The 27,840-nt window shown below is 36.1% G+C and overlaps 1 protein-coding gene across 1 annotated transcript; it reads right to left on the reverse strand.

The window, feature by feature from the left end:
• Positions 1–2,801: 2,801 nt before the first annotated feature.
• YWHAZ (tyrosine 3-monooxygenase/tryptophan 5-monooxygenase activation protein, zeta) lies at positions 2,802–27,840 on the reverse strand. Its single transcript, XM_005879273.2, has 5 exons — positions 27,511–27,840; positions 8,988–9,111; positions 8,341–8,504; positions 8,167–8,262; positions 2,802–4,970 (listed from the first exon to the last, which is right to left on the reverse strand). The coding sequence occupies exons 1-5, from the start codon at positions 27,802–27,804 to the stop codon at positions 4,911–4,913; spliced, it is 738 nt and encodes a 245-aa protein (XP_005879335.1). The 5' UTR covers positions 27,805–27,840; the 3' UTR covers positions 2,802–4,910.

Raw genomic sequence — 27,840 nt, forward strand, 5'->3', positions numbered from 1 at the left:
GCTTATCTTTTCACTTCCAGATATTTACTTTATGTAGTTGAATTTATATTAAAATTCCTACATTAAGATTCTGAATTTATACTTTTTTTTTTAAACTATGCTTTCTGTGTCCACTTTGAGATCTTTCCTTACCAACTTCAAGGCCAGGAAATTATTCATCCACATCTTATGAACTTTCTGGAGTTTAAGTCCATCCTTCTGGATTTGAGTTTTGTGCATGGCATGAGTTAAGCAGTACAGATGGCATTCATTTTTTAAAAAAAATCCACATTGTTACTTTTCTCCTCTTGACACAGCAAAAGTTCTCTATGGTATCTCCTCCCAAACTAAACCAGAGTCATTAATGTGAAAAACCGGTTGTAATAGGTAACCTTTAACCTTCTTTACTTGGGAAATAAGATTTGCTGAGCAGATCCACAAATTTTGTTTTGCAAAATGTAGGTTTAGAAATAGCTTTTGGCTTGAAATAGTCGTACACACCCGTTTTCCCATGCATTGTATATGCTCGCCCTACCCCTGGACTTCAGCAGTGCAGACACCGAATCATACAGCCCAGGGGATTTCCCAAAAATGCTTACTCCTGGGTTCCAATCTAAGAAATTGTAATCTTTGAGACCTGGTGCTGGGAACAGGCATTTAAAACAATCCCATTCATTCGCCAAATCTTGACTCAAACACAAAATATAACAGTGCTGGCCCAAACCAGCACCCAATAACAAAAAATGTAAGCACCTAGTGAAAATATTGGTAGGTTTTGAAGTTTGGGAATTGTAAATTGAATTCATACTGACAAGTCTTTAACATTAGACAAGTGTGGGCTTTCAGAAATTTCATGGCATGGACTCAAGTAATCAACTGTCTGAGTCTCTGCCATCACCTAGGGCAGTGGTTCTCAACCTTCTGGCCCTTTAAAGTTTATGTTGTGACCCAGCCATAAAATTACTTTCGTTGCTACTTCATAACTGTAATTTTGCTGTTATGAATCGTAATGTAAATATCTGATATGCAGGATAGTCTTAGGCGACCCCTGTGAAAGGGCTGTTCGACCGCCAAAGGGGCTGCGACCCACAGGTTGAGAACCGCTGACCTAGGGTATTAGCTCTGCCTAAACATATTCAGTCTCTTAACTTGGTTTCTGCTCCAAAAGACACACACTTGCTTGTCCAACATGATGGCTGAACATTCTTAAACTGGTTATGGAAGTAGGACAGGGCAGAGGCAGACCTCTTCCAAATAGTTGGTCTCTCAAGAGTTTTGCTGTTGCAATAACTTTCAGGTTCTGAAATACGTGGGGGTTGACAGTCATACATAATGTCTTCAAAGGACCCAAGTGAGCAGCATTAGCAGATTTGGATGTACACAAGCAATATTTTAAGGTCAGTTTTTGAGTTTTTAAAGCATATCTACTGTGATGAGTTATTGAACACCATTTTGTCTCCAAGAGTACCATCCTTCTTAGAGGACTGTTGTGAAATTTCTTTATATACTCACCCGGACCCAGAAATACTTTTAGGTCACTAGTCTTTTAAAAGGAGAGCTAGAGTTAGCCAAGAAGATTGTCACTGCTGTAAGACACACTCAAGATAACAAAAGTAATTCACTGATGTAATCTCACATTTAGAAAAGATCCAAATCTAGCTATTTTACAAATCCCCAGACTCAGCCACCAACTTTAGATATTTCTCTTCCACTATATTAACTTCCTATGTGGTATGACAAAATATAATAAAAGCTATGTAAGATGTCACCTTTCCCTGACAGGGGACATGTAAAACTATCTCTGAGCATACAGCATCAGTTAGAAACTCTAATACTGCAGGCTCTCATGCAGTGACTCTACTGATATATTTGCATCCAAATAAAGTACTATTCTCCTCTCAAGATGATATAAACCATTTAAATGATGCTGCCACTGCTGGAAAGTCTCCAAACTCCTTGTATCTGTATTCAGCCTGTGCAAGTTTTTAAAACATCAAAATCCTTGTATCTGCATTCAAAGTCTGACAGGTTTTTAAACATCTCACCATAGATAGAATTGCAAGTTATTTAATCAAGGTTACACTCTCAAGTTGAGGTATGGCTACAAATAATCTAAGATTGCAGGCCCCAATTGGCCTTGACTCATTTTAAAATATACTTTGGGCCATGGCAGCATATTTTTCAGGAGACAGGAAGGGGAAAGAATTGCGCCCCTATAGTTAAGCCACTTGACATACATTCCCATGATCCTTGTAGCACATGTAGCACAAAGTAACAGCTATTTTAAAAAGCCAGGACCATAGGCCCAAACTGCAGAGAAGTCCATACTTCCGATCACACTGCTGCTCTACTCTCAGAGGACAACTCTAAGTGGATACATGTGTTCCTCAGCAATTCCAAAAACACACACAAAATATGCTGAATTCTCCAAATTCCTGGAACTACATATTGACAAAAACAGACATGAAGCCTGGATTTGGAACAATTAAACAAATAAATTACAAACATTTTATTTTTCAAATCCACGGCAAAAAAAAATCCCAGGTTGCAAAGTATTACCACAGTTTACTTCAGAATCAAACTAGCTTAGATGACGAACACATAAATAGGCAAATGTGACAAGCTTTAGATTTTACTTATACTTCAATGAGATCCATCTCCTCAGTCAAGCTAAATTCTAAGCTATGGATTATTTCAGGTCCTTGGCCTGGGAGTCAGGAGAAATTAAAAAAAAAAAAAAAAAAAAAAAAGCTGTGAGTGAAAATGCATTGTTGTTCCAAATTCATGAGATCTTTTCTCATTGGAAAGAAAGACCCCAAGGGCTCCATTGCACTTTTATTTGAATGTAATATTTGGGACAATTGTCCAAAAGGCTGATAGTTCCCAATTAATCTGAGGTCATAATGAAACAAGCAACAAAACAGTATTTGGGATTTCGGTTTCTCCCCCTTATCATCAAGACTCGCTGCCTCCCATCATCAATATTTATTGAGCATTTACAGTGTACTAGGCACAATAGAACATACAAGAAAACATTGTCCCTGCTCTTGAGGAGCTTACATTCTAAAAGAAAAAATACACCTCTTTTAAAATGGTATTTTTATTTGGTGTTTTTGCAAGGTACTTAGGAAATAGTCTGTAGGGCGAGCTTTGGGTATAACTTAGCCCCATTATTTAAAGAAGAGAGGAAAAAAGATTTGAAAGGCAGCCAATGACAGACCATTCCGGATAGGTGGAGTTTCACAGGGAGATAAAACAAGGAGACATTTGCTGCAGTAAATAGGATGAGGGAAATAGTTTATGGGATGCAAGCAAAGGAAGCAGGGTATCCTTAGACATTGAGTGGAGCCAGAAAGATCATGCGGCCTTTTTTCCAAGTACATGGCCACCAAGTAATAATGGTTGGTGACAGACAGAAGGCTGAAAAAGATAATCCTGTGTGCACCTGACAAATAGAAAGAATAAAGGATCAAAGTTGAAGGCAGGTTATAAGAGTATCAAGAAATTCTTCTTAAAAAAAGCAATTTGGAAGCACAAAACTTAGTTAATGCTACCCAATGTCATGATGGGCCAAGAACATTGTGGCTTCCAAGTTAGAAAATGCCATACTACAATTTTAAATGGAACATATTATTTTTTCCAATCAATCCCCACACCTCTGAAAACAAACAAACAAACCCAACACCTTTTTTTCAGGGAGTTTGGGGGGCTGGGAGGATGGGGAGTATGGGACGTGGTTGGGAACAGTAGTTCTGTTAGTAGTATTTTGTTATGATAAACTTTGTATTTAAACTTGGTAAAAGCCCATTAGCTGCCAAGCAAGAATAAGGAATAAATTTCCAAAAATGTACAATTTCCTTTAGAGAAATTTCAGAACCAAAAGACTAATTTACATGAAAAGCTGTAGAGAAGTAGTTGAAAAGTCCATTCATAAAACTTTTATTCCACTTACATGAACTTAATACACGTGTTCTTAACAATTATGCTTAGATTGTTCATGAAAATTTCATAAGACATTAAACAAAGCTAGCCATCATCAAGTTATTTCCCTGTTAACTATTTTTACAGCACATGCATGTTAGGCAAGTATCAAAAAAAAAAAAAAAATCACAAAAGCAAAAAAAAAAAAAAAAACAAAAAAAAAAAAGTTAAATACATGGGTTTTTTGTTTTACTGCTATGCTTGATATACATGAAGTAATGGATACCAAGCAATTCATTTTACTGCATCTTTACTTGTACATTTGTTCTTAGGTTGCCTAAAACATTTAAATACAAATAAAATGAGTGTAGCAAAAATAATGAAAGCAAACAGCAGGTAACTTTACAAATAATGGAATGTGAACCGTTTCTGCCCTTATCCAGAGTTAAATGGGTCACAACTAAAGGAACACTCTGCAGCTGTAGTCGAAGGTGTGCGCACTGAGACTGAGTATTCCACAGATACACACATGGTTCAGCATGGACTACCCATGGGATATCCACTTCTAACACAGCACTCTAAGTGCTCCAAAACTTAAAGTACCCACAACAACTACACCTGTGACTGGAACCAATTATCCCTTTTATTCCCCACCAGGACAAACCAATATGTAGGCAGTTTTCTTTGCTTAGACATGGAAGCAATTTTAACACTGGCCCTGTGAAGCCACAATGTACCAAAAGTACTATACCAAACATTTATAACTCGTATAAAAATTCCACATCCCCATATTGGCCACCTCAAGATGAAAACGTAACTCCCTAAATGTTAACTGGCTCTACTCCCCTAATATTAAACATAAAAACCACATGGGAAATATAGAAATTCAAATAGAAGTAACATAAACCTGTCATAAATCGTAAACAAAAAACTATTTGTGGGACAGCATGGATGACAAATGGTCTACTGTGTAAATTTTAGAATGAGGCAGACAAAAGTTTGAAGGCCGGTTAATTTTCTCCTCCTTCTCCTGCTTCAGCTTCATTTCCTTGGGTATCCGATGTCCACAACTGGTAAAAGAAGGAAAGATTTTTAGCATGTTTCAGTTTGAAAAAAATATTAATAGATATGTCTTCAAATAAAGTCAAATGTAGGAAATTCATAGTTATTCACAGAAAGTAAAGAGAAGTAGAAGAAATCATAGAAATGCTAAGTATCAATAATTATCAGAATATTAGATTGTCCTGAATAGCTCCAATGGCAGATGGATGTACACATTAAGTGCAACTAAATCAACTAATTTGGCCTATGCACAAGGCACTTTCTCCTTTTAAAACTTATACTCCCACTCCAAAGAGAATCCCACACCCCATGAAATTCAAGAGCCAGGATACTAAGTAAAAATACAAATTTAGCTTTTCTAGTATTTTTAGCTTATAAAAATATACCTTTATAAATTTGTCTAATTCAAAATAAATAGCTGAACACAAACCAGCATGGTCAGAACCAAATCTTCTAAGAGGTAAAAACTGAATTGTCCCATAGTGGTAGAATTATGGATTCTATTAATTTTTTCATCAGTGTTAGTTTTTCAGCAGGTTAAAAAATTATTTCAGGTGCTTGAAATATTAGTAATTTTTTTAGTCTTATTACTATGCTATAATTTTAGAGGTCATTATAAAAAAATGATTCAAGACAATTTTAAATTTTATATTGCTTATACACTGAAAAATTAAGTGGAAAAAAAATCTCAATTTTTTTATTTTTAAAATATATTTTTATTGATTTCAGAGAGGAAGGAAGAGGGAGAGGTAGAAACATCAGTGATGAGGAAGAATCACTGACCAGCTGCCTCTTGCATGCCCTAAACTGAGGATCGAGCCCACCACCAGAAATCAAACCCCGGTTCACAGGTTGACACTCAAACACGGAGCCACACTAGCTGGGCAACTTAGTTGGTTGGAGCATCATTCCATGCACCAAAGGGTGATAGCTGAATTCTTGGTCAGGGTACATATCCAGGTTGTGCGTTCAATTCCTGGCCCGGGAGTGTGGGAGAGGCAACCAATTGATGTTTCTCTCCCTCTCTCTTAAAAAAAAGTGATGACAATACAACATAGTAACTAGGTCTCAGGGTCTACCTTTCAGAATGACAAGTTCTCATCATTTCAAACAGAATAAATATAAAAAATTATATTAAAATTAGCTAGCAAATTCCACATCTTTTATCCTATATAATAAAAGCCTAATATGCTAAGTGTCTGGTTGCCCAGTCGGCCGTTCAACCAATCAAAGCGTAATATGCTAATGATATGCTAAGGTCGCTCAACTGCTTGCTAGTACGTGCACTGACCACTAGGGGGCAGATGCACCAACTGGTAGGTTAGCTTGCTGCTGGGGTCTGGCTGATAGGGACTGAGCAAGATGGGACAGACATGCCCTGGAGCCCTCCCGCGGTCTTTCCCCAGCTGCCCAACCTCCTGCATCCCTCGGCGGTCCTGATCGTGCACCAGTGGGGTCCCTTGGCCTGGTGTGCACCCTCTTGCAATCCGGGACCCCTTGGGGGATGTGGGAGAGCCAGTTTCAGCCCGATCCCAAAGGCCAGGCAGAGGGGGTTTAATATAAAAAGATTTATTCTGTAAGAAACCATGGCTTATTCTCTTGATCAAAATAAAAATCTCACAAGTTTGTAAGTAGCCCCCTAATTACACTTTCTAAAATAATGTTAAGTGCCTGGCCGATTTGGCTCAGTGGATAGTGTGTCAGCCTGCGGACTGAAGGGTCCCAGGTTCAATTCCAGTCAAGGGCACATGCCCAGGTTGCAGGCTCGATCCCTAGTTGGGGGCGTGCAGGCGGCAGCCAATCAATGATTCTCTCTCTTCATTGATGTTTCTATCCCTCTCTCCCTCTCCCTTCCTCTCTGAAATCAATATATTAAAAAAATTAATAATTTTAAGTGTTTAGTAATAATAAACAAGTACACAAGACTGTTTAAAAAAACTCTCTGTGAAGAAATTCAACACTAGAATGCAGAACTGGTTCAGGAAATTAGCAGTGGACTAGAATAAAATTGGAAGAAATGAAATGTATAAAATGATTTAGTCCCCAAGAGAAAAGGCCCTAAAGCACACAAAAACCAGTAGCATTAGTCTATAATCTTCCTTCCTAGAACACCATCAGATACTTGATAATTTTTCACCTAACTTCAAATTTAATATTTATCTGGAGAATGGGAAAACCTATGGGACCAAAGAGACATATAAAAAAATTGCAATATGTAGACTTTATTTGGATCCCAATTCAGATAAAAAACTGTTTTAAAAAACCCAACAATTTAAAGACAAATAGAGACAATTAGAATTTGACACTCAACCACTATTGAGATATTTAACATAATTAAAAAATTGTCAATTTTTTTCAGTGATAATGGCATGTGGGCCTTTTTTTTTGGTCTGGCGTATTCCAAGGATAATCATGACCTTTTAAACCAAGAGACTAGGCAAAAATAGATTTCTATTTGGATTCTGCGGAGTATCTGAAATTTTGTAAGTGAAGTTATTAATGCCCTGCCATAGCTGAATAAATATGGAGGTAACTTTATAGCCAAGGAAACTATTTTTAATGGAATTTAAACACAAAGAAGTCTTCAGTACTAACACCTAAACGCTTCTGTAACTAAAATGAAAAGAAAAAAATGGCACCACCCAGGTTAGAATGGAAAATAAAATGGCCTACGTGTTTGAAATGCAAAAATCATGGGTTACAAAATTATTTTAACAATAGATATATATGTAACTAATGAAACCCAACTTTTTGTTGTTGTTAATCCTCAGCTGACGACATTTTTTCCATTGATGATTATTATTTTTTAGATAGAGTGGAAAGCGGGGATGGGAGGAGCGAGACATCAATGTGAGAGACACATGGATTGGTTGCCCCCCTGCACGCACCATGACGGGGGCCAGGGAATGAACCTGCAACACAGGTACATGTCCTAGGCCAGGAATTGAACTCACAACCCTTCAGTCTGCAGGCTGATGCTTTAACCACTGAGAAACACCGGTCAGGGCAAAACCGAACATTTTTAAGTCTTTTGTTTAATATTTCAGTTTTCATAGTGTTTTTTTCTTCAGTTTTAACAGTGGTTCTCTTCAGTTTTAACAGCAGATAGGATCTTGTCATTAATATTAAAAAAAGGGACAGAAATATCCCTTATAGTAATCTATAAAACAACAATCTCATCAACCACATTAACTATGTACTTACTGTCAAGTTGTCTCTCAGTAATTGCATTATTAGTGTGCTGTCTTTGTATGACTCTTCACTTAATGTATCAAGTTCAGCAATGGCTTCATCAAAAGCCTACGATTTAAAAAAGTACATTTCAGTGCTCAAATAATATAGATCACTGTATTTCCACATAACAGGTAAAATACATACCGTCTTTGCAAGAGAGCAGGCTTTCTCCGGGGAGTTCAAAATCTCATAATAGAACACAGAGAAGTTAAGGGCCAGACCCAATCTGATAGGATGTGTTGGTTGCATTTCCTTTTTGCTGATTTCAAAAGCTTCTTGGTATGCTTGTTGTGACTGGTCCACAATCCCTGGGTAATAAAACAGAAATATATTGATAAAATTTGCACTTCATCTTCATCCCTCAATATCCAACGAAATATCCTATGAAATATCAAGTTGTAGCAACCTTAATTGAATGAGGTTCCTTAATTTAAAAAATAAGCTTCACATTAGCTATTGGTCAAGGTCAAGACAAAAACGACTCTAATCATCTCAGTATTATATTTTATTAGTTTACAATGCTCTACAGTTATGCTGTGATCGCTATTTCTTAAAACTAAGGAAACACTTCTATGCACAAAATTGGCTTTTCAGCCAGCTGCAATTTTAAAATACTAGTATTAGGCAGTATATATCCTCAGGACTAAAAAAAAGAGAAAAAAAGTGCATTACTGTCCTTCATTTAGTGCTCTAAGCAATTAAAAAAACAAAAACAACAAAAAACTGCTTGCACTTTAGAAAAAGACCACTTCCACAATTTTTTTTAATACAGGTTAGAAAATACAGCATACCTTTCTTGTCATCCCCAGCAGCAACCTCGGCCAAGTAACGGTAGTAGTCGCCTTTCATTTTCAAATAGAAGACTTTGCTCTCTGCTTGTGAAGCATTGGGGATCAAGAACTTTTCCAAGAGAGACTTGGGAAGAAAAGAAAGTCATAATAAGAATAAAACATTTACAAAACTGAAGGAACCTGCATTTATTAAGAGCACACTATAGCCTAAGTTATAAAACTTTAATACAGTCATCGCCAATAATACAATTGTTGAATGCAGTAGGCTCATGAATTTGTGGCTTTAAAAACAGAATGCTTTAGACAGCAACACTTGAAATTTGAAGTTAGTGTACAGTTTATTATTTAAGGTTTATACATTTGAATACCACCCTTCCCCCTCTCCCATAGTGCTATTTACATGCCAATACAGACTGTATGTTTCAATGATAGTCCACATTTTCTAACAAGCTGGCAAAATTTCCATTTTCAAGGTAGTCATGATGGAATGGAAAAAACATAAGAGATTAATCTTTTGGGACTCTGGAGGAATTATGACTTAAGCAGAAACTAATAATGTAATAGAAATTACCAGAGTCCATGACAGAGAAAACAGAACAAAATTAACTTCATTTATAAGAATACACTCAAGTAATACTTCACACGACAGGTAAAGATGTTCAAAGTAAAAGTTTTAGTTTTCCTAACTAAATTAAGAGAGCAGTAGAATTATGAAAATTACAGTTCTGAAGAGTAAACCTTTAATTTCATTAAGTAATTTTTAGCTAATAAGACACATGGATGAAGTGGGTAGTGGCCCAGTTGGCAGTAGGACGAAACTGCACTGTATTATAAAAAAAAGGAACGAAGGTGACCTAAGTCGACTTAAAATGTCCTCTGTGGTTATTAACCAATATTTAAAACCACTGGCTGGCCCTGGCCCGTGTGGCTTAGTTGGTTGGAGCTTAGTCCTGTACTCCAAAAGGTGACAGGTTTGATCCTTGGTCGGGGTGCTTATGGGAGGCAACCGATTGATGTTTTCCTCTCACATCAATGTTTCATCTCTCTCTCTCTCACTCTCCCCCCATCCTCTCTCTCAAAACAGTGAAAACATACCCTTTGGGTGAGGACTGAAATAATAATAATAATAATAATAAAAAAAAATAAAACCACTGGCCTGAAATCAGAAGAGCACTTTGATTAGGATAACAAAATTGTTACTACTCCACACCCAGACCTTCATATTCAAAGATCTCTAAGCTGCAAAAGTGTTTAACCCTTTGAACAACATGCTCTTTGGAAATGTTCCTCATACAACAGAAGATAGTGGATTTTTTTTCACTTAAGAAACAAATGACCAGGCCTTTTCAGGTAACGCATTTTTCATTCAACTATGAGACATGGTATATGGCTTTGAAGTCAGTCTAGATTTAAATTGTAACAACTCCACATGTTTAAGGGTAAATTCTATTTCTGATTGGCTAAGCTAAAGGTTAGACTATTAAGTACGTATAACTAAAGAAATAGTGTAACGTGATTCACTAGAATTCAAAAACAACTTTAAATTAAACAATTGGAGAAAAGATAAATTTAAAGAAGGCTTCATATACAATTCAATTGTGAACTGCTCTCTGGCTCATTTACATATATCTAAGGTATTAAGATACTAAGACTGTTTTCAAATAAAAGTAGTAGTAATAACTAAGCCCAGTCTTGAAATCAATTCTCTACCTAGGCATTCCTAATTCACATTTTACATTCACTTATTCTCCAAATACATTTTAAATGACACTGCTAGGCGCTGATAATATAATGGTGAGCAGGCAAGACAGTCTCTGTTTGTGGGTAAGTGGTCTAGCAGGAAAGACAACTGAAACTAAGAATAACACTGCCTAGTCGTGTCCTTCACTTTTAATTACTTTATCTAACCCACTCAACATATGTAAAGATGCAGGCCACAATCATGCAGTTAGTTAAGGGTGAATCACTTAAGATGTAAAATGTTAACATAAACATCAGAAAACTTGTATGTTATTTAGAAAAATTGCCAATAAATGTTATGAGAATTAGTAATTCATCTTTTTAGTAACTTCTGTATCCCTAAAAAATGTTACTTTACACAAAGATAAACTCATACAGAGAATTTAAAAAATAGTAGGTAAGCACCTCTTCCCCCCACGGTGAACACTAAATTAGTTATTACATCTTATTAAAACAGTAACAACAGAAATAACTTTAAAGCTATTAACCAGAAGCTACAAGTAACAGGAAGATGAGGTAACAATAGGCTGCTTATTGGCCTAATGATGGAGCAAAAGGACCAAGTACCAATTGTGGCAAAGTTTCTAGTGAAATGCTGACTACACCAAGTTGACGGGATGGGTGAGTGGGGCAGAGGAGAACAGGACTCCACTTTGCCTAACCACTACACGATACATCTGAAACTAATACAAAATAATACTGAGTGTAAACTGTAATTGAAAAAAAAAAATCTAAAAAAAAAAATCAAGAAAGCAAACATCAAATCGCACACATTAAATATGTGCAGTTCTGTCCTGGCCAGTGTGGATCAGCTGGTTGGGCAACTTCCCATGCACTGAATGGTTGTGGGTTCGATTCCCAATCAAGGCACATGCCTGGGTTGCAGGCTTGATCCCCCAGTGCAGGGCATGCAGGAGGCAGACAATTTATGTTTCACTCTCACACCAATGTTTCTCTCTCTCTCTCTCTCTCTCTCTCTCTCTCTCTCTCTCTCTCTCTCTCCCTTCCTCTCTACCTCAAAATCAATTTTAAAAAGTCTTAAAAAATATGTGCAGTTCTTTGTATGTCTATGTATCTCAATAAAGCTGTTAAAAATAAAAGAAGCCAAGAAAGAGTAAATGGCATACTTTTTGTCTATCAAATCTTCTGATTACATGAAGCTAAGAGAACTATTAAGATTTAAAAAATACAAAGCAAGAAAGACTGGACTAAAGATTAAATTTAAAGTACTACTAACACGTTGGTTCAGAAAACTAATTATGAAAGAACAAAACTGTGACTGACTGTCTCCAAAGATGGCCTCCACCAATTCCCATCAACCTGTTCACGTATGCCACTCATTCACCTGTCAAGAGGTAAAATTTCTTTCCTTTCCCCAGAGTCTAGGCTTACTCTGTTGACTTGCTCAGACCAACAGAATGTGGTGGAAGTGATTGCTGTTCCAGTTCTGGGCCTAACCCGAGAGGACTGGCAACGTCCCTGTCTTTGCTCTCTTGGAGCCTGGGGCCAGCACGCAGAAAGTTAAAGCACCCTTCTGGAGAGAAAGGCCACGTCAGCCCCAGTCATGGTGGATGTTAAATGAAGCCACTCAGTTATTTCGCCTTAGCTGAATGCAGAGCAGTAAGTGACCTCAGCCAATACAATGCAAAGAACTGGCCCAGAGTCTAGGCAAGCCAAAGAATCACAAGAATATATCATTGTTTTAAGTCACTAAGTTTTGGTTGGTTTGTTATACAATAGACAAATGAAGAAAATAATCATAACATTATTTCAATAATCAACATGACATTTTGACACCTCAATTTAAGCATTTTTATATGGATTATTTAATTTGATCCTTCCATAACTTTACCTATAAGGTACAAATTACAATGATCCCCATCTTATAAAAGACAATGTAATGTGTTTAAAACCACAGCTAACTTGTGAAGATACAACTCCAACTAGGCAATCTGACCTGTGCTACCACTGTTACATTTTCTGTTTTAACAGGGTGATGTGCCTACTAAAAAGGCTAATGTGACTCCAAGATATTAATAAAATTAGAAAGAAAGTTAAGGAAAATGATTACGTTTCACACTGGGCTAATGAGAACTAATCTAGAGTATATTGTTATTTTTTTTTTATAATAATGTACCAAGACAGGCATTTTCAAACTGGAGAGTTTCTAAGGAAAGCAAGCAAGAATAATGAGGAAACTAGAAACTATCATGAATACTGAAAGACTATTATATGGCCGAACTGGTTTGGCTCGGTGGATAGAGCGTCGGCCTGCGGACTCAAGGGTCCCAAGTTCGATTCCGGTCAAGGGCATGTACCTTGGTTGCGGGCACATCCCCACTGGGGGGCGTGCAGGAGGCAGCTGATCGATCTCTCTCATCAATGTTTCTGACTCTCTATCCCTCTCCCTTCTTCTCTGTAAAAAAATCAATAAAATATATTTTTAAAAAAGACTATTATATGAATGGCTCCAGAAGACAAGACTAGTTAAGTTCAGCAAGAGGCAAGATATCTTCTCAATATGCGAAAAATTGTATGAATGGTCTAAGCTTGGAATAGGCCACCCAGTCAGAAAGTGTGTTTTACTCCTTATATAGATTTTAAGGAGAAGTGAGAGAATCACTTGGGTATTTTATAGAGAAGATTCATAAATCAGATGGTCTCATTAAACTCTAAGGGAAGACATGGAAGATAAAAGAGTTCACTGAATTAAGTTAATTGTAACACTAAACAGGTGATCAAATATATTGTTTTGTCAACTGACCAAAGAAAAACAAAAGCTCAATTTTTCAGATTTGGAAGCCAGAGAAAAAAGACCAATATATGGAAAAGACCAAGAGGGAACAAATAAGAATTAAGGGGGAAAAGCAAATACCACTTATCAGAAAGCAGCAGTGACAAGGAAAAAACTGAATGCAAGCAAAATAGAAAATGAAAGGGAGAAAGGACTAATAGCTATTTTCAAAACATACAAAAACTTTAAAAAGAATATCCTAAGCACACAATGCAACTTCCTAAATTTCATTCATCTACAGTAGTACAATGAAAGTAATGATGACGTTGGGACATTAAGAATCTGAATTTAAAAGGGACACAGCATTATATGAGACGATGAGGCCTCATCACAGCTTCAACAAGGTTATAGCTACTGATTCCCTTTCACTTATAAAAGTTTTCATATAACATAGTACATTAACTTCCTAACCCAAATGTGAATTTACAATGGAAAATATTTTCAGGTCAAACACAACATTTATGAACATCTTACACTCAAGCACTAAACTAAAGCCAACAATGTTAATCAGTATGAATCTTGCTGGAATGTAATTTGATTTAGAAATTGAGTATTTCTTCAACTAATTTAAAAATGTGTTCTTGAACACAGCCAGTTTTTCTCTTTTAAAGATATGGTCAACATTTAAAAAAATACCTAAGATTAATTTGCTGAATTAGAATTGATGCACATGCTAATTTTATATAGTAGGCAAGATGCCACTAGAAGCCCATATCCAATACCTCTGTAGATCAAGCATGTCACAAATTCTCGGCCCACAACAAATATTTTTGTGGCCCAGCCAATATAATGGTATGTAAGAAACGTCTTAATAAAAATTTCCTAAGTTAATTTTTACAATATCCTGTTACATACTTATTAATAACGAACTACAACATTCGCTAATGACTGATTACTATAATTGTGTTGCATTCATTTCTTATGTGCCTTATGCGCAGGCGCACCATTTCTCTCCATTAATACTAGCAGCGATTGCCTCGTCATTAGTCTTGTACTGACTTGTTTGGTGTGCGCAACAGGAAATATTTCGCTTTCAGAGAACAAGAAAAATAGGTTTATTTGCATTACACTTATTAATTTGTGCAGTTATTCAGTGTCTGGTAAGTTAATGTTCAAGAAAAAAACATTAATTTTTATTAAAATGTTCTATTTTATGTTAACGATTACTCATTTATTTTAGCCCTTTGTATTCAGCATGTCTCTATCGAAATAAACCTACGTTTCTATGAAAACTGAAGCTTTTGTTTGTGTTTTTTTTGCAGCCCACATAAACTTAAACCTTGTTTATTTAGCCTGTGTTAGCCTTTTGAGTTTGACATGCTTGCTGTAGATGGTTCATAATCCAGAGCTAAATTCGTGATTCTAAAGACAGGGACTGAACCTTAATCTAATCAACAGATACAAGTATGTGAAACTTGAGTTCTTAGAAATGAAAGTATTTCTCTCTCTACAACATTGCTATTGATTTATAGGGTTCAATTAATGATTTCCTGCCCCCCACCCCAGCCAGTCCATTTATCCAGGGCAGCATATACTACCAACAGTTTTTGTAACATATGCCTTGATCTAAAGATGGTCTATGTAACAGCAGTGCTTTGACTTTAGAGTGCATAAAAACTAAGGAACCACATTAACTGACAGGTCATCTAGTTCTGACTGCCCTTCCTGGGTTAGGACTCAACCTGCTCCCACTAATAGGAAATTAAACAAACATTCAATCCTGATTGTGGGCAAACTGTTTCTAATGAAAAGTTTATAAACTGAAAATCCACCTCTATTCTAGTGATATCCCTCCTTTCACTGGTGCTTTAGTATGATTATAGCCTGAAATTAATAGGAAGCATAAAACATCAAATCTTCCTTCAGTTAACAATTAGGCTAGAAACCATGTCAAACACCATAGAGCTGTCTGAATCAGCGACACTTCCTGGAGCAATAGCTTGGTGTAAGAGAAACTATAAATTCTGAAAGCACCACTCAAAGCTCCATATACAGAGTTGGCATTCTACTCAGATGGAAATATAAAATATAGGAATCTGGGCATTCAAAAATCTGCTTTAGTGTTTTTGTACTCTGAATTTTTAGTACTTTACTTTGGGTGAAGTAATCTAAAATTTGTATTAAAAAAAGGTAAAAAAAAATTGTAACTAGTAAGAGTGGTGAAATAATGCACAAAGTTTTCTTTTAAAAACAGATTTCAAAAGAAAAAAAGACACTTCTTTTTACAGCAGACTTATAAAGGGCACAGACTTGTAAAGGAGACACACTGCCTACTGCTTAAATCAAATCCCAGTTCACTGCTTACTTCAGTGATGGCGAACCTATGACACGCGTGTCAGAGGTGACACGCGAACTCATTTTTTTGGTTGATTTTTCTTTGTTAAATGGCATTTAAATATATAAAATAAATATCAAAAATATAAATCTTTGTTTTACTATGGTTGCAAATATCAAAAAATTTCTCTATGTGACACGGCACCAGAGTTGTTAGGGTTTTTTAAAATGCTGACATGCCGAGCTCAAAAGGTTCGCCATCACTGGCTTACTAGCTGTGTTTTGTCACCTTGACAAAGTTCTGGAATCTCCCTGGGCTCAGGGTTCTCATCAGTAAAAGGGAGATAGTAGTCATAGATATAATACACAAAGTGATTGTGAAGAGTAAATGAGTTAATATATAGAAAGCATTTAGAACAGAACAAGAAGTGTTATCAACAGTCCAATCTGAACCAAATTCCCTAACCAACTATTTACTTTCCTGCAAGCAATAAAATAATGAAGTAAATTACCATAATACACTTTCCAGAAAAAAACTTAGTAACAACAACAAATGCTCCATGTTTATGGTTTAAAAGTTTTTGGTCCTAAGATCACTTTATACTCATAAAAATTTTTTAGAAAGCTGACAAGATCAAGGTATACATACAAGTTTTCCAAAATTCTTATTTTTGTTTCAAAGCTTAAATCTTATCATTAATCACAAATACCATTTCTCTTCCTTAAAGTAACATGACAGGATAGCCTGTCTATGATCCTACTCATGTACATTCTTCAAGGATAGAATGCAAATTTCTAGGGTATAAAAAGGCCTAAAGAGAGATTACCTCTGAGGTGGTGAAATGTCAGAGTTTTAATTTTTTTACTTTATATCCTATGTTCTATAACATCTAAATTACTATTCAGATGAAGTATAACTTAAAATTATGATTTTGCACCTTTAACTTTTCACATACATAAGCATTCTTAATCTATTTACTGGCTCCTTGAAGACATATTTTGCACATAGTAGGCATTCAAATATTAAGTTCAAGGTTGAATTATAATAGATGTATAATTTGAACTGCTTCATTTAAATATAACAGAAAACTTAGAATGATCTTAAGAGAGTGAGATGAAAATCGTAGGTCAGCATGCTGAAGACTATTAAGGGTTCATCATCTTACCAAACTTCGAAATAGTTAAGACAAAACATGGTAATAATTATTGAAATTGATACTGCATGTTAATGAAAAATATTCAAATTTTCTGAGAAGCAGAAAAGCACATATATTTAGAAACAGCAGCCAAGGAGCAGGCTAGGTACACCCTAATATGCTTTCAGAATCCTTGGATAAGGCTCCAGGTTTCTAGGTAATAACCTTAAAGAAGGAAGCTAAGGGAGACAAAACATCCATCAGAGATAGGGTAGGAGGGTAGTTTTAGGCAGCAAAGCAGAGTAAATTTGTTTGCAAGTCAGGAGCCCTGGACTTTGGAACTAACTCTATTACCAAGAGGAGTGATAGGAGCAAATCACAACCTGCACCCTCATCAATCTTCTTTTCACTATAACATTAATTTCAAAATCCCCCTTCCAATTTTATTCCAGGAAACCTTCTCTAATACACTGAACATTTGCCACCCCACCACTTAGATTTTTTTAAAATTCAAGGCAGATTGGCTCAGTTGGCTGGAGTGTCATCCCATACACCAAAAGGTTGGGGGTTCTATCCAGGTCGGGGCACATATGGAAGGCAAATGATATGTGTGTGTGTGTCTTTCTCTCTCTCTCTCCCTAAAAAATCAATAAAAATACATATTCCCGGATGAGGATTAAAAAATAAATAAAATAAAATTCAAGGTCACCTTTTCTTTCTTAAATAGGAATCAGAATTTACAGACTAAGGGTCCTTGGACTAAACACAAAGAAACGACATACTTATCATAGTGTTCATACATATGCTCCCTGACACAATGGGGTAACATCCCAATAAACCCAACACAAGTTGAAAGATATAGGTAAGTTCAAAATGCATTTAATATATTTAACCTACCGAAAATCACAGTTTAGCCTAGCCTATCAGAACGAAATATCCAAAAAACGTTGGCGATAGTACATCCTGTAGAGTATTGGTTGTTCACCCTCGTGTTCTTGTGCCTGACTGGGAGCTGTGGCTCGCGCTGCTGCCCAGCATTATTACAGAGTATTGCACATCACTAGCCTGGGAAAAGATCAAAATTCAAAATTCGAAGTGTGGTTTCTACTGAATGCGTATCACTTTTACACCACCATAAAGTTAAAAAATCATTAACTAGAACCATTGTTAAGTTGGGGACTGTCCATACATTTATTTAAAGAATGGTCACTTGCAACTGTGCACTCAAATAACTGGGCTGTGTACTGTCATTTGGGCTTGCCAATTAGAATATACATAAAAATCAACTAATGAAAAATATATTTCAAAGGAAAATTGCAAGTTATGGAGTTGGGATACCTAATGTCCTATCTAAATGGTTAAGTAACAAGAATATATCATGTGTCTCCTAATATGATGCACCAAGGAGGGCCCAATATCATTTCCAGAAAGAAATTCTTCCCCAACATGTACCATCTGAATTTAATCATGAAGAATCGCCAGACATACAAATTTAGGGACATTCTACAAAATAACTGGCCAGTACTGTTTTTAAAAAGTACCAAAATCGTGAAAGGCGAAGACTGAAAAACTGATCCAGAATAAAAGAGAGCAAGGAGATAGGACAATGAAATGCAAAGTGTGATTCTGGATTGAATTCTGAACCATAATTAGATTAAAGTGGTATAATTTGTGAATAAATTCCATAGGTTATATAGCTTATTTTATAAATTAATTTAACCTCCATTTAAAAAATTTAAAATTATTTCAAAATGAAAAGTAGTGTTAAATTTTCACAAAGATAAATATACATAAAATGTCATGAGCCAATAGTTAATAGCCCTGGAATATCAAAACAATCAACCACTAATGAGACATTTATGGACTGCAATTTAAAAATATGGCTGAGGTAACAGTCTCCTTGAACTTGACCTCACCAAATATGAGTTGGAAAGACCAAAGCCTCCATAACTCATTCCTGTTTTAGATTGTACTATCATGGCCCCTCTTCCATGAGCACAACAGATGAAGAGTAAGTAGTTAGGAAACTGATATTCTTTCATACAAACCATGCATAAAAATGCTGGGGTTAAAAGTTGGCAAGAAACACAAGGGGCCTCAAATGTAAGTCTTATTATTTTCATTCAAGAACCCTAAAATATTGTCTAAAACTGCAGTCATGCCTTTTAATTAAAGTCCAGTTATTCTGACAGCCCCCAATCCATCACTCCTAAAACCCATACATCATAGCTGAGTAAATACCATGTTTCAATCTATAACTAAGTGAATAATACTATAAGGGACAGATAATTATTAAGGCTTACACAGCATGACCTAATGGAAATCACAGAATCTCTGAGCTTCAGTTTCCTAACCTATAAAAATGAAAAAGCTAGTATGGATGCTCTTTCAAACCTAAAATTCAATGATTCCATAAAGTTCAACCCTCAATTTACTTTATTATCCAAGTAAGAAACTCAAACTGCCCCACAGATGGCATTTTTAGTAACATCCTAAATAGGAAATTTAATCCCAATTCTATTGCACAATTCTCTTGTGCACAAAGAGAAATTTCCCAGAACTTTCACTTCACTCTGTAAAGCCACTAGGCCTTTTATCTTTCTTAAAATTCTAAAACAAATGCAAACTAGTATTTTTGTTGCAAGAGGGGCCCATCAATTTGGAAATTAGTCTCTTACTCCCCCTTGTGGCTGGAATGGCTTCCTTTCCTTCAACTGTAACCATCCTTCCTTTCAACCAATTAGAAAAATGCTCCATCAAAATAGCTGAAACTCAGATGATGTAAAGAACCAATTTAGTGGGTATTCAGACATTTTGACTTCAAATTCACCTTCTTGTGCGTTGTTTGCATAAGAAAGTAAAGTATTTAAGTATTCTGTGATAAGATCATATAGATATGAAGGAACAGTGCTGCGTAACTTCATGGATGAAATCATAAAAGACTGACCAATCATTTAACTACTGCATTTCTCATTAATAACAGATGGCAGATCTTCATCATTTAATTTTTAAAAAATCAAACAAAAAGTTTGATAAAGCCAAGATATATTATCCCTAGTGTTTAAGGAATTTGTTAAAGCCAGCCTAAAATTTCATTATAATTCTCATTTGCTCCTTGGTGTTTGCATTTTTTTTTTTTTTGGTTTGTTCAAAACACCATTTTGATAGTTTTGTAACTTGCACATTGTATATTATGTATAAACTCCCTAATGGGACTAGATTTTATCAGCCATTTTTTTAAAAAAGGTTGAAGAGCAGCTCGTCCATATTCAACCAACATGCAGTAGTATTTTCCCTTATTCTGTTACTAGAGGCCTGGTGCATGAAAATTTGTGCACTGGGGGTGGGGGGATGGGAGGAGGTCCCTCAGCCTGGCCTGTGCCCTCTTGCAGTCTGGGACCCCTCGGGGGATGTCCACCTGCCAGCTTAGGCATCCCTCTAGCAGCCTGGGAGCCCTCGGGGGATGTCAGACTATGGCTTAGGTCCACTCCCCTGCAGCTGCCTCTGCGGAAGGCATGGTGCCAGGACCAGGACCGGGCCCATGCCGCTGCCTCTCCCACCACCTCTGCGGAGGGGGGGTGGGGGTTGTGTGTGTGTGCCGGGACCGCCATGGCGGCACAGGCTCACTGGCCCCACCACCTGCCCATTCTGGCAGGTCGTTCCACCATCCAGTCTAATTAGCATATTAGCTCTTTATTATATAGGGTATTATTTGTGTACATGCCTATTTTCCTCTCTAGGTTGTGAAGATTTTTTTTAAGTTTTTTTTTTGAAAAATATTTATTTTATTTACTTTTTACAGCACAGGGCCCATAAAATAGCAGGTGATCAATAAATGTTAAAAGTAAAGATTTAAGCAGTTTATTAAAATTCTTAAATATCAAAATTAATAAATAAGTTACACTGAAGTGATATTGCAAAGGTACAAAAGGAAAGCATTATATTTACTACTTAATATCACCAGGAGTGTGTTAACTCAATAATGCTCAAAACATCCTAAACCATTTGCATTTTGAATAAGTGGAAGATGCAATAACTTGTCCAAAGTCACAAAATGAATTAAAATTTTAAGCCCAAAATGTCTCCATAGCCTGTGGTAGGTTTTATCACCCTCTAAAGCAGTACTAAACACTCTAGTTTCTTTTATTTAGTCGTATCCCTGTGACACAATTAACAGTCTGATGATAATCCCCTTTTAATCAAATGAAAACCACCAAAGGTGAAACTGGAAGGAAAAGTCATTACTCTTAACAGAAAGCATGATCACTTTGGGATGTTTTATTTCCAAACATAGTAGTAAAATATTCAATAATTTACTGAATTGAGAACTTGCCTGTTCTAATCATACTACAGCCTTCATATAAAATACTGTCCTCAACTGTCAACTTTAAAAAGTAATGTTTTAGCCCAGCTGGTGTGCTCATCAGTGGTTGAGTGTTGACCCATGAACCAAGAGGTCGCACTGGTTCGATTCCCAGTCAGGGCACATGCCTAGGATGCAGGCTGGATCCCCAGTAGGGGGCGTGCAAGGGGCTGCCAAAATGATGTTTCTTTCTCATTGATGTTTCCATCTCTCCCCCCCCTTCCTCTCTAAAAAAAATCAATAAAACATATTTTTAAAAAATAAATGCAATGTGTTTTGGATTGGATTTTCATCAAGTGTCTCTGGGATGAATGTGGTCCAAGTAGGTCCCTTCTACACCTTTGGCAAAAATTTGAGCTGACAGTTCATAAATCTTGGATCAACAAGAGAAATAGGTCTTTCTCAGAAAACATTTGTAAATCGCTGAGATGAAACATTCAACTCATCACTGGGTTCTACTTGGTAATATTGCTAATTTAAAAAACTCCTAGATCCCAAAACTTGTTTGTAAGATGGAAATTAACCTCCACTAAAAAATGTTTCTAACTTTTCTAATGAAGTCCAAGTCAATTAATGATTCAAGTAAATAGCATTCAAATATAGCAAAAATTGAGCACATCGAGTGACTGTACTTATATTACCTTGCCATCCTATCTATGCTAATACCACTATAAGTATATTTTTATTTAGGGGAGGAGGGAAGAAGGCTCACAACAAATTTTGTCAAAGAAACTCACAAATGCTTATATGTGGAAAGCTTTAGTAATCTAGTCCAATGTAAACAAACATTGCCCATGCCATATAAGATCATACTGATAAACCAGCTATTCTCAGCCATGCTTTGCTGCCTCCAAAATCCACACTATAGCAAAAGAATGTCAATAGCAAGAAATTAGTGAACTCTGCCAAGATATGACTATTCTATACCATGTCACTACTATGTCACATTATACCTTAACAGAAAATGCAAATCTAATAAATCAATGACAAATGGCAACTGCTACTGCACAGCAATTTTCACAAAAGTATCAGCCGTTCATCATTTCAGGGAATTATTCACTAAAGAACAAATGGAGATTGACTATTGCACAGAAATGTACCTAGTACAATGGGAACTATTGAGATATGGTGGTTAAACACACTATTCCTCCCAAGCCTAATTTAAATTTGTACTACCTAAAAAATATTAAGCATATCCTATTCCTTCAGTGTACTTTACAAATTCATTATCAAATGTTAATGGTCCTGTTTTCAAGGAGAATGAAGGAATGAAGCCATCCTCTACAGTTGAAAACAACAGAAGACATCAAGATTAAAGTAAGTTCTAACTCAGAGTAATAAAGCAGAAACCCTCATGCCATAAAGATGGGAATTAGCAATGGCTTGTGTATCAGGGACAGTGAGAACACCAAACTAGAGCCAAAGGCTTTGTTTGTAGGGAATTTGGGGGAAGACTGAGCAGATGGGAAAGCAGTTATTTAATGAAAGGTAAGAATTAAGAGCTGTATACAGCATAGAGCATATCAAGTCTGAATGAATGAGCAACCAGAAGCAGTAAAAGACTTATAATGTAGCTTTTGTCCAATAAATTCGATCCTATTTATCCTGACAATATTACTTTCTTGCCAATATGCTTTTGAGTGGGAGAGTAAGGGTTGTAGAACTACTACTACTACAATGGGAATGACAAATAATCCTGGTACCGCCCAGGGAGTCTATCATACACAAGAGTTATCAACGTGAATGTAAAAAGTTGAGAACCAACGATCTAGTCAACACAGCAATAACTTGCAATCAGAAAATGAAGTCCAAGTTGAGTTCAAGATGTCAATTTAATTAAGTCTAGAAAATGTGCTAAAATTAGGTAGTTAGAAAGGTCAGGGCTTATAATGTCTTCCTCTTTTTTGGGTAGATTAAAAGTTGAATCATTATTTCAAAAGTGTGTATGTTCTTTATATACTTGAGTCATTAGTTAAGTTTTTCACTTTAATTTCAATTTCTAATCCTTAAACTCTTCCTCCTAGTTGACTTTTAACTATCTTCACAGCTCATCTAATAATCACCAAACATTTCCAGGTCATCTGCACCTCTTATTAGAACAGGCAGAAAGAACACCATTCTTATTTAAGTACTAGAGGCCCAATGCATGAAATTCGTGCAAGAGTAGGCCTTTCTTCCCCTGGCTGCCAGCACTGGCGTGGGCAGGCACCCATGACCCGGCTTCCCTCAGCCCTGGCTTCATCGGGAAGGTCGTCAGGTCTAATTAGCATATTATGCTTTTATTATTATAGATTGTTATCTGAAAAAAAGGATAAGTAACCAATTTGTTGGTTCTTCTTTCCCTTCCCACCAATAGCAAACATCGACCTTTCCATTCTCATTCCTTTGATTTCCACTTCCTATACCTCAGACTGCTCAACCGTACAAAACACCTCACCAGTGGAATACTTAGTAATTACTGTGAAAATGCTTTAGTCATAAAGATAAGTCTAACAATACAGAATTCTTTTTGAGAAGTCCTTAATCCAATAAATGAGTGCCTAGTGATTTTTGGCTTACAACTCCAAACAGTAGTTTTTAAATTCAAGATACATTTTAATATATTCAGACTAGGAAGGACCCCAAAGCTGCCTGGTTCCCTAGCTTGCTCCTGCTTAATGGTAGTTCTGTGGGCTGGAGGTAAAAACAAGTGTCCAGCAACATCTTAAAACGGCCCTGGGCAAATAAAAACGCAGAGAAGCATAATAAAATGGGAATCACCATTACTATTATTCAACTATTGTTGCTGAATATTAAAAATATTAGACTCACTAGTTTACTGCTTCACCTCCTAGGAGATCTCTGGAAGCCATTCTTTGCCTTATACTGGTTTTAATTTTTAAATGAAATTTTGAAAACTTGTTGGCTAGTAATGAACCCTCTGCCCCTGAAAAAAGTTTTTAAGGCTTCTTGGATCTTTTAAATCTCATTCTTGGATTTGAGTTAAGAGACCCCTATACTATTATAGGCAGGCTCATAGTGCTTTCACTGCTTTTAAACAAAATCCCTAACCTGAGATAAACAGGGCCAAGAAGGTAGTTAAGGGCTTTTTTTTTTTTACCTGATTATTATTCTCCACAACAATCCTGGGGCGGGGGTTGGGGTGTGGATATTACCTGCATTTAATTGAGTTCAGTTTTCTCAGAGGACTGAGGGATTTACTTAGGCCAAGAAGCTATTACATGGTAAAAAGTTGGGTCTGACTCAAAATATGGAACTCTTTTTACACCACTAAATTCTTCTTTGTGAATTAAGTTTCCTAATATGTCTTTCCTCATTTTGTTTTTCATTTCATCAGTCAAGACAAAACTATTCAAACTTCGGCTTCTTTTTGTGGATTTATGCAGAAAAGCTATTAGGGATCACTAGTGTTAAATTCCTCCCCTACTACCAAGACCTCCCCTACTTGGTCTATGAGCTGGCAGGAAAGGCAGATTGCATTAGTTCACATAGTGCCATTTCAAATTAACGATGCAAGAGAAGAACCCCAAGTTCTTTTACATAAAGAGAAGTCCATGTTGGAAGAATATGCTAGTGACCATTTCTCCCAGTAATGGTCTTCAACTCTTGTACAAAGTAACATAGTTCCTACTTTGTTTGCTTGGTATATTAAACACTTGACAAATGCATATGAACAGAATGGTAGTAACCATTATTAACGACTAAAGAGCTCTTCATTTCAGAAAAAGTTAGAACTCTGGAGATTAGCTCCTTTATATGGGAAGAAAGAGGGTATTTTCTTAGCTAGGTGCTCAATAGTACAATGAACTCTGGTTATCACTGACACTACCAGCCAATGACATTAATTCTGAAAGAGGATTTACCTGCTTATTTTTCTCATAAATAAATCAATAAGTTCAGAAAAAAGTAATACAATAATAATTGATTATATGTAAGATTTTAAAATTACCTGTCAAGAAGCCTGCTTGTAAAAACCCCCATTATCTGTAAATATCGAATTTTCTCAAGTTGAAAAATTAGCAGTGCTGCTGACCTAGTTCTACTATCTTTTCCAAAAGAAGCCCTTTTGCTCATTTACTTAAAAGTGTGAGTGTCTCTACTATAGGTTAGGAGGCATGAGCTATACAAAGATCACGTAAAGAGTTTCACTCATGAAAAGACCAGGGCTGGAAGCAAAAGCTTGTTTAGAATTTTTCGAGCCTTTTGTATGGCAAAGGAATTAAACTTTCTTTTATCTAAACTTTCAAAGTGCAAATTTCAGTTGAACTTGGTGAGAAGTCAGTGCTATTCTGAAGAATAAGGGTAGTGACCAATACCAAACCCTCTTAATAATCGTATCTACAAAGAGCTATTTAGAAATTATCTTATTCTCATCCACTGATCCTGTGCAATACTTTTCTTTTCTTGATAAGGAAACCAAAGAAAAGCAAAATTAAAACTGCTACAGGCTTTTCCTAGGAAAATTCTCACACCAGCTTTTATCCAGTGTGGAAAATATGCAAATACCTACCTACCTGGAATAGCAAATAAGCTTGTTAGTAGAAGGTAAATGTTACCATGTCCCCCTTTAATACTAAATTGACTTGTTTTAAGGGAAATTATAACTTGTAACAAACCCTTTGAAACCAAAATAAAAATGACTTGATCTAGCAGATGTAATAATCGGAGGAAAACCACCAGAATGAACAAAATTGAGTAACAAGTACACAGGTACTAACTAGTTCAGTGATGGCGAACCTTTTGAGCTCAGCGTGTCAGCATTTTGAAAAACCCTAACTTAACTCTGGTGCCGTGTCACATATAGAAATTTTTTGATATTTGCAACCATAGTAAAACAAAGACTTATATTTTTGATATATTATATATGTAAATGCCATTTAACAAAGAAAAATCAACCAAAAAAATGAGTTCGCGTGTCACCTCTGACACGCGTGTCATAGGTTCGCCATCACTGAACTAGTTAGTAAAGACGGCAAGGGAGAGAATGCCCAACACATTTTTTATTATAGAAAACCATGATTATTATTAAATTTTAAATATTATTATCTTTGCAATAAGATAAATCAGTCACAAGAAAGGCATTGTCATTTAGCCTCGATAAATCATGGAATTTTCTCATCTCAGAAATGACAGCTATCAATGTAAAGATTTCAAATAAAAGCAAAAAAAAAAAAAAAAAAAAAATGCACCCAAGGCAGACACCACATGAGCCCATGTTAATTAAGATAAAAAATAGTATTGTTCTTTAAAAAGACCATTTGAGAAATGTACTCATAATTTAGGAAGTGAAGCTATTCCATTAGCAACTAAAGACTAGTGTAAAATCATAATACCATCACAACTTTAACAAAAGTCTATAGTGTTCATTATATCTTTAAAGCTTTATAGAGAAGCAGTGCTTCAACACAGTAGATATTGAACCTGGAAAAATCAATCTTGAGTTACTCATAACCTTTTATTGCGGTTGTCAGTGTTCAAAGTTGAATTCCAACACAAATTCAGGAAGAGGCAAAAGCAACTGAAGCCAGTGTTTTCTGCATGGCTGACTCATATTAACATTATGATGGCCAACCCAGGGAAGGGTAGGTAGTATGTCTACACTGAGTCTACTATTACATCTCTTTTATATAAAAACAAGATATGTAGCCCTGGCCAAGTGGCTCAGTTGGTTAGAGCATTGTCCCATACAGCCAAAGGTTGTGGGTTCAATTCCTGATCAGGGCACATACCTAGGTTTGGAGTTCAGTCCCCAGTGGGGGCATGTACAGGAGGCAACCAATCCATGTTTCTCTATCACATACATGTTCCCCCCTCTCTCTAAAATAAAAACATATCCTCTGGTGAGAATTAAAAAAACAAACACCAAGATATGTAAAGCTATTATATCCACATATGTACATTTTTTAAAATTAGCTCTAGAAATACTACAAATATTCCAACCATAACTGAAATGGTAATACTACTAGACTTTTCAATTAGTGAAAAAAAACACTACCACAGTCTATTTTATAGTCTCTTTGGAGTGACTGAAATTATTGCATTTATTTTATGCAAACTTAACTACAATTGTTTTAACATCTTTTAGTGTGACACCCTGAAGACTTCAAATATAGAACACTCAATTTTTAAAAGAAAAAAAATTAACAGTATAATAATTGATATTCATTATAGGAACCCTATAGTACAGTGAGGCTAGAATGAATGTTTGATTCTCACCAGTACATCATTGCAGATATCTCTTAGCTCGGTCTCAATTTTTTCTCTGTATTCTCGAGCCATCTGCTGTTTTTTCTCAGCACCTTCTGTCTTTTGCTCAATACTTGAGACGACCCTCCAAGATGACCTACGGGCTCCTACAACATTTTTATAAGCAACTGAGAGAAGATTCCTCTCCTCATTGGATAATTCAGCTCCTTGCTCAGTTACAGACTTCATGCAGGCTGCCATGTCATCATATCGCTCAGCCTGCTCGGCCAGTTTGGCCTTCTGCACCAGCTCATTTTTATCCATGACTGGATGTTCTGCAGAAGAAAAAAAAAGAAAAAG

This window comes from Myotis brandtii, unplaced genomic scaffold, assembly GCF_000412655.1.
Source record: "Myotis brandtii unplaced genomic scaffold, ASM41265v1 scaffold59, whole genome shotgun sequence".
NCBI classification, from domain to species: domain Eukaryota; kingdom Metazoa; phylum Chordata; class Mammalia; order Chiroptera; family Vespertilionidae; genus Myotis; species Myotis brandtii.

Bases quoted from the DNA above. Each gene is read 5' to 3' on its own strand.
- YWHAZ (XM_005879273.2), bottom strand. From the start codon at position 27,804: ATGGATAAAAATGAGCTGGTGCAGAAGGCCAAACTGGCCGAGCAGGCT. The intron at 9,112-27,510 runs GTGAGAATCAAA...TTTCTTCCCAAG, and splicing joins ATATCTGCAATGATGTACTG to TCTCTCTTGGAAAAGTTCTT. The intron at 8,263-8,340 runs GTATGTATTTTA...TTTAAATCGTAG, and splicing joins CCTGCTCTCTTGCAAAGACG to GCTTTTGATGAAGCCATTGC.